This window comes from Garra rufa, chromosome 3 (genome assembly GCF_049309525.1).
Source record: "Garra rufa chromosome 3, GarRuf1.0, whole genome shotgun sequence".
NCBI lineage: Eukaryota > Metazoa > Chordata > Actinopteri > Cypriniformes > Cyprinidae > Garra > Garra rufa.
Window position 1 is genome coordinate 42,520,141 of NC_133363.1, and position 17,345 is coordinate 42,537,485.

The 17,345-nt window shown below is 36.4% G+C and overlaps 1 protein-coding gene across 1 annotated transcript in view; it reads right to left on the minus strand.

Annotated features, from left to right (window-relative positions):
- Window positions 1-17,345, minus strand: part of fam189a1 (family with sequence similarity 189 member A1) — a 177,864-nt gene that overhangs the window by 99,191 nt on the left and 61,328 nt on the right. The window contains exon 2 of the mRNA XM_073837105.1: window positions 16,687-16,743. Coding sequence (XP_073693206.1) covers window positions 16,687-16,743 — 57 coding nt within the window. The remainder of the gene's footprint in view (window positions 1-16,686; window positions 16,744-17,345) is intronic.

A 17,345-nucleotide genomic window follows, 5' to 3' on the forward strand; every position in this document is an offset into this window, starting at 1 on the left:
AAAGAACAATAATTAAATCAATGCTAGTGCAATTTCATCTGTCTCTTAAAAGCGATCCATTTTCAGCCATTTAATAAGCATATTAGATTTAATAAATAGCCAAGTGGTCTAAAGTCCAAGGCTTGAGGTTTCCTGTTTTGTATGGGAGCTAAACCAAACAAGAGCTAATGAATGCAGCTTAGCTTACAGACACTTTGCTTGACTGCAGAACAAGGCCACCCTACTGTGCCGCCATACTGAGACAGGTCTAATACACTACCCACAGGCACAGCTAGCCAAAAGTCCTGGAGTTATGACACAATAAATCTAATGAGAACAGTGAAACACGGATTACGCTTCAATTCAAACAGGAAACACCCAGCGCTATTCACCTGTCAATCTCCCAGCCAAACTCCTCCCCCGTGTCCGAGGTTCTTCCCGCAGCCATGGCAGCTGGGCGAGAGAGAGGCCTCTGTGAGAGCATCTGTACTGCTGGCTCAAACTGCTAATTACCTCATTTTACTAGTAATTAGCTGATTAAAATAGGCATTTAAGAGCAGTGTCAGGGCTTCCGGAAACCACACGTTATAAAGACAGGAAGACAGCTGCCGGCTGTAAAAGACAGGGGAAGACTGTGATTGAAGCAGAGCAGAATGCCAGCGATGTGCTTTTTAGGAATACAGAGTGGTAAGATCCGGGGTAATTGACTGTTAAATGATCAAAATTGGAACCCACTGTGAGTCAGATGTCTTAAATAATTCAGGAAATATATACACGCCTCCTCATCTGTTTTGTATCTGTAAAGAGGTGAGAATTACAACAATGCTGCAAAATGCTGAACAGAAAGGGGTTTGCTATTCAGAATAATACAATTAAACAAATCCCCCATAAAGGCGATAAATGAAAAAATAGGAACAGGTGCTTCAGGGTTTTTGAGTATCTCCGTTTGATGAATTCATGAGTATCTGGAGCTCCACATACAGTCAAACCAAAAATTATTCAGACACCAGATAAAATGTTTTATATTTTTTTACTAGTGAGTGCAGGACACTGTAGTATGGAAGCTCGTTTTCGCCATAAATAAATTAATAAAAATAAAAAAGGTAATTGCAACTTTTATCTTGCAATTCTGACCTTTTTTTAGAATTGTGCCAAATAAAGTCACAATTCTGACTTTTTTTTTCTCAGAACTGTAAAATATATATGCACAATTGCAAGTTATGAAGTCAGAATTGATAGATATAAAGTCAGAATTGCGGGATATAAACTCACAATTGTGAGAAATAAACTCAAAATTGCGAGTTTACATCTCGCAATTCTGACTTTTTCCTCAGAATTGTGTCATATTCACATAACCGTGAAATATAAATGCACAATTGTGAGTTAAAAAGTCAGAAGTCCTAGTGAACTTGTGAGTTTATATCTCACAACTCTGAGAAAAAGTCAGAATTGCGAGTTTATATCATACAATTCTGACTTTATAACTCGCAAATTGTGAGTTTATCTCTAACAATTCTGAGAAAAAAGTCAGTGGTTTTCAGTGGTGAAAATGGGCTTCTATACATTTATGTTTATTTATGTAAGCGAGGATAGCAAAATAAACTGTGACATAATATACCAAAAATTCTTCATACCGTAGACAACCAGTAAAATTGATCAAAATTATTCACACACTTTGACCTGACCATGTTTTGTCCTGTGAGTTTTTGTCATATATTATTACAATTTTCTAAACTATGGTGAATAAACTGTTATAATGTGAAAAAATGTTTATAATGTGTTACACAAAAGGCATAAGTCAAGTAAATTTAAGTAAAATGTTACCTTTAATATTCTAAATATTAAACATTATTTATTTGGCTTTAGAACCAAATAAAAAAATGCAATAAATTAATACAATTAATTTTAATGTATACAATGTTTTTATTGATATATATACGACTGATCAAAAAATAAAGGTACATTTTGGGACAGTTGACAATATGGAAATTGTCACAAAGAATCAATATTTTTGAGTATACTCAAAAAAGTAAAAAATTTGTCACTTGGGCAGTATGCTTGCACATATTCACAATGTGGAGACTCTTAATGGGGAACAGGTTCAACACTGCAGCTGGAATTGCTTGCCAGTATATGTGTGTGTGTGTGTGTGTGTGTGTGTGTGTGTGTGTGTGTGTGTGTGTGTGTGTGTGTGTGTGTGTGTGTGTGTACCTGGTATTCATCACGTTGTGGGGACCAAATGTCCCCACAAGGATAGGAATACCAGTAGATTTTGACCTTGTGGGGACATTTCTCAGGTCCCCATGAGGAAACAGGCTTATAAATCATGCACAATGAGTTTTTTTTGAGGAAGTAAAAGTGTGCACAATCTCCTGTGAGGGCTAGGTTTAGGTGTAGGGTAGGTGTAGGGCCATAGAAAATACGGTTTGTACAGTATAAAAACCATTATGGCTATGGAATGTCCCCATAAAACATGTAAACCCAACATGTGTGTGTGTGTGTGTGTATACATATATATTAGTGGTGGGCCGTTATCGGCGTTAGCGTGCTGCGTTAACGTGAGACTCTTATCGGGCGATAAAAAAAATATCGTCGTTAATCTATTCTCAAAGTTGGGTTGGGAGCTGGGTCTATACTACGCAAGCTATGTTGACTTTCACCTTGATATTTTAGCGCGGATGTATACCTAGCCGAATTGCACTGTAGAGGGCGAGAACGAGTCTTCGAACCTGTGTGTACGGCTACTGTGAAATTACCACATCAAACGAGACGTGCTAACATGGATGCAGCTATGAAGCCGCCGGGTTTGCTTCAGTGCAGGGGCGTTGCTAGACCCTTTTTACTGGGGCACGTGCGTGAGTTATAATTTACTTTGATAATCCCGAAATAAAAACATTAAATTTTATGCAACAACTGAATTGACGATTCTAAAAGCAGTACAGTTCAGCAAAGAAGTACATGCACTGTAGGAATAGTTGGTTACACAAGTTTGTATAGTTAATTGTGTTGTAAATGCAGTTGTCAAGCAGTTTGTGATGCATTTTGGAAACAGGAGATGAGCCCCTGGTCTAATGCGCCACCTGGCTTGAGAAACCCGTTCTCAAATACTTACTTTTAGTCACATATACATAGTAGCACACATATTCTGAATGCCTTTGGCAGAATTCAGATTGGCCATTTTAATCTAGATTAATCTAGATTAATTCCAAGATTACAGTGAGATTAATCTAGATTAAAAAAATTAATCTATGTTGTTCAGTGTTGAACTGACAAGCAATTGTTAAACCAATTCCCCACTGTGAGTCTCTGCATTGTGCCATCTTTGCATTAACTTTTCTTACGTGGACGAATTGCCTTTTTGATTGTACTGTGCTCCAGATAATTTAACAATTATGCTTAAAAACGTTGAATAAAAAAGAATATTGTGATACAAATTTTAGCTTATCACCTATACCTGTAGGGCCCCATGAGATTCATTTTATTTTTCCCAATGTCTGTTTAGTTTTTTTCCAAATTCATTTTTTTCTGTTTTAATATCCCTAGATGCTGTTTTAATAATTAAATGGCATTTTATTAATCAAAAAGAATGTCGGATTAATATGGAAATTATGAAAGTTTACACAATTTAACAGCATTTTTTTTATTACAAATTTAGTATACATTTTCCCATTAATTTTCTAGATTCCATTTTAATTGTTTCATTAAATTTCATTAATAAACATCTCTAATTATTTGATTGTATAAATAAATATATATATATATATATACACAGTCAGGTCCATATATATTTGGACACTGACACAATTTTTAATATTTTAGCTGTTGACCAAAACATATTCAAGTTACAGTTATACAATGAATATGGTCTTAAAGTGCACACTCTGAGCTTCAATTTTAAGGCAGTCTCATCAAATTGGTAGAAAGGTTAAGGAATTACAGCTCTTTAATATGTACCTCCCCCCTTTTTCAAGGGACCATAAGTAATTGGACAGTTGACTCAAAAGCTGTTTCATGGACAGTTGTGGGCTATTCCTTCATTTTTTCTACATCAATTAACCAGGTAAAAGGTTTGGAGTTGATTCTAAGTGTGCCATTTGTATTTGGAAGCTGTTGCTCTGAACCCATCATGCGGTCAAAGGAGCTCTAGATGCAAGTAAAACAGACCATTGTTAGGCTTCAAAAACAAAAGAAATGCATCAGAGAGATAGCAAGAACATTAGGAGTGGCCAAATCAACAGTTTGGTGAATTCTGAGAAGAAAAAGAACACACTGGTGAGCTCAGCAACATAAAAAGGCCTGGATGTTCACAAAAGACGACAGTATGGTGGATGATTGGATGATCCTCTCCATGGTAATAAAACATTTTACAACATCCAACCAAGTGAAGAATACTCTCCAGGAGGTAGACGTGTCACTGTCAAGTCTACAAATCAAGAGAAGACTTCACCAGAGCAAAATAGAGAGGGTTTACCACAAGGTGCAAACAAGGCCAGATTAGATTTTGTCAAAAAGTATTTAAAAAAGCCAGACCACTTCTGGAAAAGCATTTTTTGGACTGCTGAAATTAAAATCAACATGTACCAGAATGACGGGGGAAAAAAAGTATGGAGAAGGCTTGGAACAGCTCATGATCCAAAGTATTCAACATCATCTGTGAACATGGTGGAGCAGTGTAATGGCATGAGCATGCATGGCTTCCAGTGGCACTGGGTTACCGGTGTTTAGTTATGATGTGACAGAAGACAGAAGCAGCCGGAAGAATTCTGAAGTGTATAGGAATATACTGTCTGCCCTAATTCAGTTAAATGGAGCAAAGTTGTTTGGGCGGTTCTTCAAAGTACAAATGGATGATGACCTAAACATACAGCAAAAGCAACCTACTGTAGGAGTTTTTAAAGTTATTATTAAAATCTAAATATGGTATTTGTTATATATAAATAAATAAATAAATTAATTAATTAATTAATAAAACACATTTAAAAATGACTCACACCTCAAACAGAATGTAAATCAACACTTCATGCCACAATAAAAAAATTACAATAGGAGGCCATGGTAAATGTTCATATGAACCCACTGCTGTCTTTGCGTGATAAGAGAATCTCATCAAATTGACATCCTTCTTACATCAACATTAATAGAGGCTTAGGTCAGATCCTGCACTTGGCCTGGTTATCACACCCTCCTCACCTCTCCACATTATCCCCTGTCCTTCCACTGGTCAGTGCTTCTCAAAAGGCCCCTGGGGTGCTCCTGTGCTAAACCAACCCTGACGAAGCTTCACACGCTAACACGATAGACGATGCTCAGAGCATTTATCTCACAATCACAATTTTGAGGCATTTTTCAGCTGCTTCTGAATCCCAGCTGCCAGCTTGACCGATAGAGAGGCGAAGATACGCTAAAGCCCAATAAGCTCTTGCCTCCAGCTGGACTCTACATTATGAATGCTCTTGACTTCCTGCCGCAGGGTTGCCTTGGAGACGAGGACAAATCTGCACTGGGCACACAGAGATATTCAAATGCTCCATCTGAAGCAGAAAAAGAGAAACGACTAAATTGTTTCACTTGACACTCTCACGTTCACGTGTGGCACTTGTGTGAATGGGGTGGAAAAAGAGAGGCACTTAATTCCTGGTTAAGAGGAATAAACAAAGAACAGGAAACATGTTGGCAGATTCCACCACTGCTGCTTTCCATTAAGCCCAAATCTGTGGTAAAATGTCACTGTTTAAACTACAGAGCAGTACTGAAAAAGATATTAGAGTGAAACATAATGTAAAACAGTGAATCTGAAGTGCTGGGTGAAAAAAAAAAAAAAAAACTTGGTGTCATCAATCATATTAGAATATCAAATACTATACCACCCAGTGGCGATTTCTTTAAGACTGCAAGGGAAGCTCAGCTTCCCCTATAATGTCACAAAATTAATGGTCAAATTACGTACTATTGTATTAACATTTTATTGACTAAAAATGCGTTAGAAAACGTTCATCTCAAAGACGAATTCGTTCAGAATCAGTTAGATATAGCAGGTCGGCTGACTTGATTTTCTTCTCATACATTCCCGTAGCGTCACAGTGCATTTCCCCATTGAAGCCCAGCGTCCATTGACTTCAATGGGGCTGCTTTGAACGTTTTTTTTCAGTGCTTTGAAACTAGACGGTCATTGGATAAACGCTGCGATTATGTCCCGCCCACGGACGCTCAGCGTCTCTGGGGGTGAATGAAGAGTGGGCTGGCCTGGACGCTGAGCTTCTGCGTGATGATTGGAGGGTCTGTCGAAAGATTGCATGTCCTTTTGACTGACAGCGATTTTGTCCTATAAGGAATCGCTGAAGCTATTCGTTCGCGCTCTCTGCGGCCGCTCAGTCCCATCGTGGATTTCTCAAGTTCAGTCGAAATAAAAACTGCTGCAACATATTTCTTTATATTTGCTTGGCGAAATTGCTTGATTTTCATCATACATTTCACACAATTATACACCACATTCCTTGTTTCACTTTTACAGAGTTTAATAATTTTTTTTAGATCATTCATTCATATGAAACTGCACACGAAAAGTCACTGGAAAAGACGCCTAGTTGGTACGACAGGGTCACAGACCATTTTCTTGAAAAGGAACGTAGGGCAGAATTTACTTTTAAATAAATAGACAATTTTATGATGTAGACCGAAAATGAGCTTCCCCTATTTGACAGACCAGTAGCCGCCACTGATACCACCTAGATATCAATGTTCACTCAATATGTTTTCAGCACCGGGCAAACAGCAATCTCTTTGAGTGCAAGCGTGTGAGTTACACATAACACTATATTTTGTATTGAATATCAATGTTCCTTTAGACAAGATAAATCATGCTGCTGCAAGGGTCTCTAAAGTCCCTTGATAGGCCTTTTGCAGATATGAGAAAAAACCCTAAACCTCAATACATAAACCATAGTAACATTTAAGCCTGGTTCAGACTACATAATTTTAGCCCGATTATGGCATGATCTGCTTGATGTAGAGTGTCATGACGATTCGTAAACAACAATAGGCATTGTAACGCAAGATTCAATCGTTTCATGTCATGTAATAATCCATTTATTATATTTCCTTGAGGGACTACTGCGAAAAAAATTGAAAAAAAGGTCAAGTAAAAACTGTTTTACCTCCGTTTTCTTTGACCATCCATACTATCCTCTTCATGCAATACAGATTTGTGTCCACTGTCAGGTTTTGTTCTTTTTTAGGCTTTTCTGACGGCAAAAACTAGCTATTGTTTGTTTACACTTGTGGTATTTTCTGTCTAGTCCCAGCGTATCAGTGACAGCATGGATGTTGTTAAAGGCTTTATGCAACGAATGGTCGGTTAGCAAAGTGTGGTCTGACATGTTTCTTGTTCACAACACGACAAGATTTAGGAGTCAAAATCGCATAATCCGGCACAGTGACTGTCGTATAACCGACATAAAAAATGATGTTGTTTAAACCAGGCTTTAGAGGTTTAAAAATAATTCAAAAATAATTTTGCATTTATCATTACATCAATTTATTTGTAATATAATATTTAAAAGTTAAATATAGTTCGATATATTTTTACAAATTATAATAAAAAAATTATAAATAATAATAAAGAAACTCTATTCATCAAACAATTCTCAAATAAAAATGTATCACAATCAATCAATAAAGACTGGAGTAATGGCTGCAAAAAATTCAGGATTTTTAAAATATATTCAAATAGTAAACAGTTCTTTTAAATTGTAATATTAGATAATACTATACATTTTACTGTATTTTTTTTTTTTTAATTAAATACACTACCAGTCACAAGTTTTTGGACAGTAAGTTTTTTAATGTTTTTTTTAAAGAAGTCTCTCCTGCTCACCAAGCCTGCATTTATAATTAGTAATATTATAACACATTTGTACCATTTAAACTAACTGCTTTCTAATTTTTATTTTAAAATGTAATTTTACATTCCTGTGATCAAAGCTACATTTTATTTAATACGTTTTATTACTCCAGTCTTTAGTGTCACATGATCCTTCAGAAATCATTGTAATTTTTTGATTTGCTGTTGAAGAAACATTTTATATTATGAATATTTAAAGCAGTTAAGTGCATTTTTTAAAATATATATATTAATATTAAAATGATTTCTGAATGATTATGTGACTGGAGTAATGATACTAAAAAACAGCTTTTGAAATCACCAGAATAAATTACATTTTAAAATATATTCAAAAATGAAATAGTAAAAATATTTTAACATTTTACTCTTTTTGCTGGACTTTAGAATAAGTAAATGCAGGATGGTGAAATAAAATGTTTAAAACAGTTTTTGTCTGGATTATTTGATGAATAGAAAGATTCAAAGATCAGCATTTATCTCAAATAAAAAGCTTTTTTAACATTATACACTATACCATTCAAAAGCCTGGTGTCAGTATATATATATATATAAATAAATATATAATTTTTTACTCTTTTTGCTGGACTTTGGATCATATAAATTCAAGCTTGGTAAGCAGAAGAGACTTCTTTAAAAAAACATTAAAACTTTTGACTGGTAGTGTAAATACAGCCTGGCTTAGCATGAAATAATTATTTGGTAATGAAAAATAGATTTTGAATAACATGTATTCTTTTTAAAAAATGTAAACTTAGGTTTGTGTTGCCTAACAGTATGACAACTACTGTTGTACACAGTCAATAATGGGATACTCTTTTAGGGCACTCGTTCTCCTCCCACAGGATAACACAATCCTGAACTCCAGCAATACACTGACAGACAGAAAGAGCGGGGAGAAGCCAGAGAAAGTGCAGCTCAGAAACTGAACAAACTCACTCTACCAGGAAACACAGCACTCCTGGGACATATACGCAAACAAAACACACACTCCCTGGCAGCGCTCCATAGAACTCATCCTTACAACAACCCCAAACACTATAAAATATTAATCTAGGACCTCAGGTTCGGTTCTCAAAACATCTGAAACAATATCAGACTGAAATATAAAAGAGGTTATTGAATCCCCAAGTCTCAAACTGACAGGTAAAATTCTACAAACAAAAGACAGGAGCCCAGATTAACAGTAAGAAAAAGCAAATAAATTTCAACCTATAGTCAACTGGACCAGCACGAGGGACGCCGCTAAAACTCCACGAAAGCCCTTGTGAAAGATTGTGGGAAATATTAAAGGAATGTTTAGGAGTACAGCATATGTGCGAAGCAGGGTAAATATCATAAGGGTCACTAGGAGTTGACAGCAACGGAGGCCGTCCCGAAAGTAATATCATTGCAGTCTCAGAGCGGCCCATAGGCATCAGATTAATCACATGGTACTCAGAGAGACGCACGTATGCTGCTGGAATCTGTCAGTGGAAAGGTTAATGAATGCAAAAGCAGAGAGGAACATGGGAAAAACAGCAACGAAAAGGCATTTCACAACATGCAAGTCCCATGTTCCTCCCAGGAGTCAGTATAGTAGGTCTATACATACAATATCATTGACCTCATATTAAACATAACTGGCCTCACATGATCTTTCATGGCTTCTTGAAAATATCAGTCTATACTGCACTGCATCAAAGGAAGACTGGATTTATTACCTCCTGTAATCCTACATTAGGAAATTCATGCTTTGAATTCTCTAAAGCACATTTGTGTATACCTGCTTATATTCTCATACTAGCAAAAAAACAGGAGTATGATTTACATTTACATTAGTTTTAACATGACTCTTTACAAAACCCATGCAATTCAGCCTTATAAGAGCATTACTTCAAGAATACATTCCTAAAATAAAATAAAATAAATGTAAATAAATAAATAAAATAAAATTTTGATTCTATTCTACTTTAGGAATGCCCCACATCAATAAAATAAAATAAAATAAATAATTTAGAAAGTTTTGTATAAGTACAGTGCTATACAACATAGATTTACACTGATATTAACATTCTGGCTGATCATTTTCCTGTAAGAAATTATAACCTGACAAATTATTAAAATTATTTTTTATTTTATCAAAAAAAATTAAAACAACCATTTTAAACTGTGCTAATATTCAACTCAAATATAATATATTTTTTTAGTCATAAAAATGTTGTCCCTCCATAACTTGTGGGAAGTGAACCATACCAATGGAATCAAATCTAATCTTATTGTGACTAAGTTTTACAATTCACCAAGACATTTAGGGAAAAAGCACATATTTAAACCCCTAATGAAAACTAATAATTGATGAGGAGCAGAGCTGGGTCTCTCTGCATGCCTTCAGTCCCACTAGTGCGTCATTCTGATCCTCCAAACCCACAAAATGAATCTAAATCAATTCAGACAAACAGGACACAAACAAGCTTTAATAATTCACGAAACGGGATCCGGGTTCACATAACCACAGTTTTATGGCGATCATTATTGTCGTACATCTGTGCAAAGTCATAGATCCATTAAAGGGCTGCTCTGCTGTTTTCATGGCTTTCTAGCTGGCATTTCTCTGTTTATTATTAACAAAATACTGGTTTCATTCCACTATATCCTTAAATACTCTTTCAGATAACAGGCTTGTCAATATCACTACAGGGCTGCATGAGAATGAATGTCAATCAATGTTCTTTCAAGTTCATTCATCCTGTTTTTTATTCAAGGTCATACTTTCATAGGTGTGAGAAATGTCTGGCTAGCTAATGTCCTGTTCTCCCATACTGTTTATTAAACCTCAGTCAATGGGAATACTGTGTTCTCCTGCCATTTTCATTTCTGCAATAAATTAATGTGGCTACTCACCTGCTCCCTCCCTCTCTGTCAGACACCTTTAAAAGCTGATTAATTCCCCCTCCTCTAAAAAACGCAGGAGGAGAGCCTCATCAATCTTTCTCTACCTTGACAGCGTTCAACTGTGCCACGCTTTCCAGTGTTACAGGACTGAACGGACAGAGCCCTATTGATAACTCAATCATGTGAATGGAGACGCTTGCCCCCGCGAGGAAAGACTTTGGAATTCACCGGCCGATCTGCGATCCCCTGAGATCTGCTGGACCAAGTTCAATGACAGTCCCCGAAGTCAAGAGAAAACACTCCTTCTTTGCTTTCAATGCTGTAATAGGCCACAGCTGGGAGGGATTCCTCTGGATGTCAGCCAGTCTTGAACCCTTTACAAAACCTGTCCATCAGAGCACTTCAACATTTTTTGGACTGCAAGATAGCATGTGTGCAAAGTGTTTTGGTATATTAACAGCAGAGGCATAATGGCCAGGCATTTGAAGAGTTTGAGGATGATTTCCAGAGGATTTCATGCATGCAGAGGAAATCATTTGTCCAGATAAACAACAAACTATTCAAGCGTCCATTCCCTCATGCTGATGGAGTCTGGGGTCTGCTGCTAAACTACAGTACTTCATCTCGGCCATAAAATGCCGTGTTTACCTGAATCCCACAGAGAGACATCTCATGCTGTAACTCATCTCATTCTTTGATCTAGACTTGTGTAATACATCTAAGAGAGAGAGAGAGAGCCTGAGAGATAAAGGGGATCGTACAGAGAAAGCGAGAAAAAGAGAATGAGAGTGAGAGACAGATAGCGAGAAAAAAAGATAATCATCTAATGAGATCTCGATCTCCCCAGAACGGCAGTTCAGAGATGAGGAGAAATATGACATTACGTGACCACTACACAAATAATACAAAAGGGAATAAGAGGAAATAAGATAAACTACAGTGGTGGCAAAAATTATAAGAATACCAGTATTTTCACCAGCTAAAAATGGTTTTAAGTCAGTTATTTCTGTCTTTTGCTGTAGTGTGTCAGTAAGTAAAAGCAGTTTACATTTATAAATATTCATTTTGCCATTAATTGTAATAATCCAGTGAGATTTATCATCATCCAGTCTGTCTGGAATGACTTGAAGAAACAGAACAAACTAAGGCATACTAAATCCAGAAGAACTGTGGCAACATCTCCAAGATGCTTTAAGGGACCTACCTGCAAAGCTACAGTACTGTTAAAAGTTTAAAGCACTTGTGTAAAAATGCTGTAAAATGAGGATACTGTCTAAAATAATGTCATAAATAGATTTTCTTTCAATCAGATCAAATAACTTCTATTAACTAAATTAAATCAACATTTGGTGTGACCATTCTTTGCGTTTAAAGCAGCTTTTGCCATAGGTGTACTTGCGCATAATTGGTTTCTTGAAGCATCTTGGAGACGTTGCCACAGTTCTTCTGGATTTAGTCTGTCTCAGTTTGTTCTGTTTTCTTCGAGTCATTCCAGACAGACTGAATGGTGATGAGATCAGATCTCTGTGTGGAGCACTGGCTGTTGTCAGACTCCTTGTGCACACAAAATCTTACGGGATAATTAAAATGAATGGAAAAAATTGATGTTTGGAAATGTAAACTGATATTTCCTACTGACACACTACAGCAAAAGATTTTATTTTTAGCTGGTGAATATACTAGTGTTCTAATAATTTTGGCCACCACTGTATAAATTATCAGGCTTAGAAGAACAAGTCGGCACAACAGCGAAACATGCAAAACCATCAACACTGGTATATTTTCAGCTTTAGTGTTTTTGCCAAATCTCAGATGGTTCAAAATAATAATGCATCACATCTGCGCAGAATTAATATTGCTCCAACCCTTTGTAAACAAAAAGTGTTGGCAGTACTGATGATATGGTGAAAAATTGTGCCAAGGTTAGTTAAAGGGATATTTTACCAAAAAATAAGACATCTGTCATCATTTATTCACCCTCATATAGTTCCAAACCTGTTTGACTTTCTTTCTTTAACCATAACATGTAAAAAAGAGATCCTGTGCCAATGAGATGCTTAGTATATAGTTCATGCTGTTCTTTTCCATACAATGAGGAGCTGTCAATGACATTTGTGACCCTGGACCACAAAACCAGTCTTAAGTAGCATGGGTATATTTGTAGCAATAGCCCAAAATACATCGCATGGATCAAAATTATCGATTTTTCTGTTATGCCAAAAATCATTAGGATATTAAGCAAAGATCATGTTTCCTACCGTAAATATATCAAATTTCCTACCGTAAATATATCAAAACTTAAATTTTGATTAGTAATATGCATTGCTAAAGAACTTTATTCGGACAACTTTAAAGGTGATTTTGTCAGTATTATTCTCAGTATTTTTTGCACCCTCAGATTCCAGATTTTCAAATTGTATCTCGGCCAAATATTGTTCTATCCTAACAAACCATACATTAATGGAAAGCTTAATAATTCAGTTTTCAGATGATGCTTAAATTTTCTAATTCATGACTGGTTTTGTGGCGCATGGTCACATTTGTGTTCTATAATTTAGGGTAAAATAACAATATTATATAATATCATGCTGTTATGTTGTTTTTTTGGATCTTGAGAGCTCTTGGTCACCATTCACTTTTACTGAATGGAAAACAGCAGCGTAAACATCCTGCCTAGCATCTTCTTTTGTGGTCTATGGAAGACAGAAGATCATTTAGAATAACATGAGGGTGAGTAAATGACGACAGATTATTTTTGGCTGAACTATCCCTTTAACTGCAGAGCTTTGACTGCCATTGCATGAAGCGCTGAGAGCAATTGTCTGCACGTGTATGCATTTGTCTTACGTGTGTGATTTTGTGTCAGGGTATGGATTTAACAACATCCCACCCATTTTGCAATCTGTAAACTTGTACATTCTCTGTTAATGCTCCCTCCGGAGCCAGGCGATCCCACAAAACAAGAGGCATGAAAAATTCAGCCAGCGTGCCCAATCCCTGCCGCAATTATGCATGAGCAGAACGGCTGGCTGAACAGAGCAAAAGCCAATGCATATACTTTACATCCCATTCCCATTCCACTGACTGCCAGGCTGGATCTGTGCATGCTCAGCTCAGACGTTCACACTGTCTACAGAGCACTACATGACAGGCAATCAGAAGCCCTCCAGCTCCTTCCTGATAGTGCTTGCTGTGATAATGCCTTAGCATCACACAAACGAACAAATCCGCTGCAAAATTCAGACAGGGCAGAGGGCAAAGAGGAAAATTGGCCTCTGTGAGTCCACATACTGGTAACAGTATATCACAAACCGAAGAAACAAATCGCTAATAACTTTATGCCTTTGAGAATAAAACTGAGCATAGAAATGTTTTATGAATCCGGTTCAACTGCCTCCTGCTGTTCTTCAGAAAAATTCCTCTAGATCCTGCACATTCTTTGGCCGGAGGTTGTAAACTTTTGAACACAATGGTGATGTGTAAATTTGTCTTGTTTTGTTTAAAGATCATATTTTTCATTTAGTACTGCACTTCAGAAGCTGCATAAATACATGTTTCCCAGGAGACAAAATAAGAACAATTTATCCTTATCCTCTGCATTGTGTTGCCTTCTTGATAGAAGCATTCGTATATGTTTTCACCTTTGTAATAGTTTGTGGTGGCACTTAAAGTCCCTCTGTAGTAAAAAATGTGATCCCTTAAAACTAATCTTTGATCATCAAAATGACATTTACATTTTTTTTCATGCCTTAAAACAGCTTGAATGTAACTACCCTCCTTGCCTCATTTACTATACGAGGATCTATGAATATGCAAATGAGCCCCGCCTCCACTCACTCACACCAGCCAGAGCCTCCTGATCCGTCCACTAACTGAACTTAACTCTAGTAAATGCAATATAATGGCGATACACGGATAATGACTGATAAAACTATGTTTTTACTAGTGGACAACTACAGTGGATACCGTAACATTCATTAAAGTTACTTATTTGTCGATGTTTTGTCCTCAAATTGCCTCAAAGGCATGAATGCAGCCTAGATAGTGATTCCAGATTGTGCCCGCGAGCATTTGTTACTGAAGTGCAAACGCCAATGCGGGAGAGGTGCTTCTGACTCCGGGCAACTTTTACACTGTTGTCATGGGTTATCATTCAAGTTAGCGGTTAGCGGTTAGCTGTTAGCGTTAGGTTTTGTGCTGGTAATCCTATTATGTTTTGCTAATGATATGAATCTATCCATTGACGTGATTGGTTATTGAATTTTGTGACATAGCAAAAAAGGGCTGTTTCAAACCAAATTTCTGGGACAGCCTTTGGGAAACCATAGTTTTAAGGAGAAAATATTAAGCAATGGTGTTGATTAATGGATTGGCACATGGTTTGTCTAAAAGCATATTAAAAACACCACATAGACAAATAAACAACATAAAAAAAACTTGATTTTCACTACGGGGGACTTTAAAGATGTGAAAGTGTTTGTTATGTTTTACCTTTAAGAATGTTTAGTTGGCTGTGATGGGGTGTTTTCCCCTTTAAGAGTTTTACGTTTGGCTAGTTCAGTAAACGATAGCCAGTTCACGGCTTTTTCACCCAACTTTGATGTTGTCTGTGTTCATTTAATCACACAACCATTTATAGCACAAGTCCCTTAATTCTCCTTAGTGTGAAAAGATGGATCTTATAATCATACAATCACTGTTGGAAAGGCGTCAAATAAGCGGAAGATGCTGGAAAAGCAAAAGAATGTACAGGAATGCAGTCGAACTTCTCAGGACAAACAAGGGACCCATGAGCAACTGTCACAAAACATAAAAACAGTCATGGATTCCAAAGGTATGTTAACTTGTTTTTATAAACTCAGTTATTGTTTTGTCACGTGGAATATTTATAAACATCTGTTATGTGAAAAAGCTTATTCAGGACAGTACAAAATAAAAATATTATGCAACTGTCATGATCCCTTTTATTTTGGTAAAATTCTTAACATTTTGCCTATTCTGCAAGGGGTACTTATACCTATTTTATCTCACAATTCTAACCTTTTCTCTCATGAGTTTTTATCTTCTTGTTTGGACTTAATAACTCAAATCAACTAAACAATAGTGAGTTTGTCAATTCTGAGGAAAAAAGCCAAAAATGAGGGATACAACCCCATTACTCTGAGCCGAGGAAAAAAAGAGAGAATGGCAAGTTGATTTTTATTATCAGAATCGTGAGAATAAGTCAGAATTTTTAAATATAAACTCACATTTAATTTCTTCTATTCTATGGCTTTCATAGACCGCTACTTGAAAACGGTCATTTTCTGCCACCAGATAGGCTCTACACACAAAAAACATCACTGTTTGCAAATAATGAATTGGTCTATTTGATTGTTACGTGTTGCCATCATCTGATGCTGAGTTAAAGTTAATCTTCAAAATAGCTAACAATTTAATGAAACTGTTAAATGTAATCTTTAGCAAATCTTAAAATGAATATCCACTCTTCATACTGTAAACAAATTCATTCCAAATGGCTTAGGTTTTTTTGCATTTAATAATTTATTTGGACAAACTAATTTTAATAAATATTAGAATGATTTCTGAAAGATCACGTCACACTCAAAACTGGAATAAATTGGCTGAAAATTCAGCTTTGCCATCACAGGAATAAACTGCATTGTAAAATATATTAAATCAAACAGTTATTTTAAATAATAAACTATTTTTATATTAGTGCTTTAACTGTATTTTTAATCAAATAAATGCATCCTTGTTAAGCACAAGACTTCTTTCAAACTAAAAAAAAAAAGACAATTATTCTAAACTTTTGACTTTTAGTGTAGTTTAATCAGAATTTTAATATTGTGCATGGGTAGAATGAACCATTGAAAATCCCATATCAGTTGAGCAATAATGGTATAATTATTAGTATACTATACTTAATTTCTTACCACCAAAGAAAGGGGCCTTTTCCATGACACCACTCCGATCAGTCCAGACAAAAGCACCTGAAACAAGAAGAAAAATGTTTTTGAGACTAAAGCACAGAGCTGCACATCTCACTGGGCAAGTTACCGCCAAGCAAAATCACATCTTAAGCAATACAGGAGACAGAAGGAAGTGTCCTCAATCACAGGTGACTTTATCAATATTTCATGTGCAGGGAGTGATACGGTCATCAGGATGGCAGGGGGAATTCTGCTGATATGGAGATGTTGAAAAAAACTGTGATAAAATGAACACTTTTATATCCTCCACAGTACTTGTTCTTTCTTTCTGTTCTCTGTCTTTTTCTCCTTCACCCTTCATTAACCAGCAGCACTCCACTCCGAGGCAGTCTCACTCTCTCTCTCTCTCTCATGCTCCTTCACCCTTTAACCTCTCAAGCCCAGCAGGCCTCTCTCCCTCATTCACACCTTTTACCCATGAGACCTCGATGCTGCGCTACAATCACAGTGCCGTCTCGCATAAACCAACAGGAGCATTAAATGCAATATGCAATGGGAACGAAATGTTACCAATGAAGCTGATGCCATCAGCAGTTTAGAATGTAAAATCAGGTTATGAATAATGCTACAGATGGAAGTAAAACGCTTAGGTATATATAGTG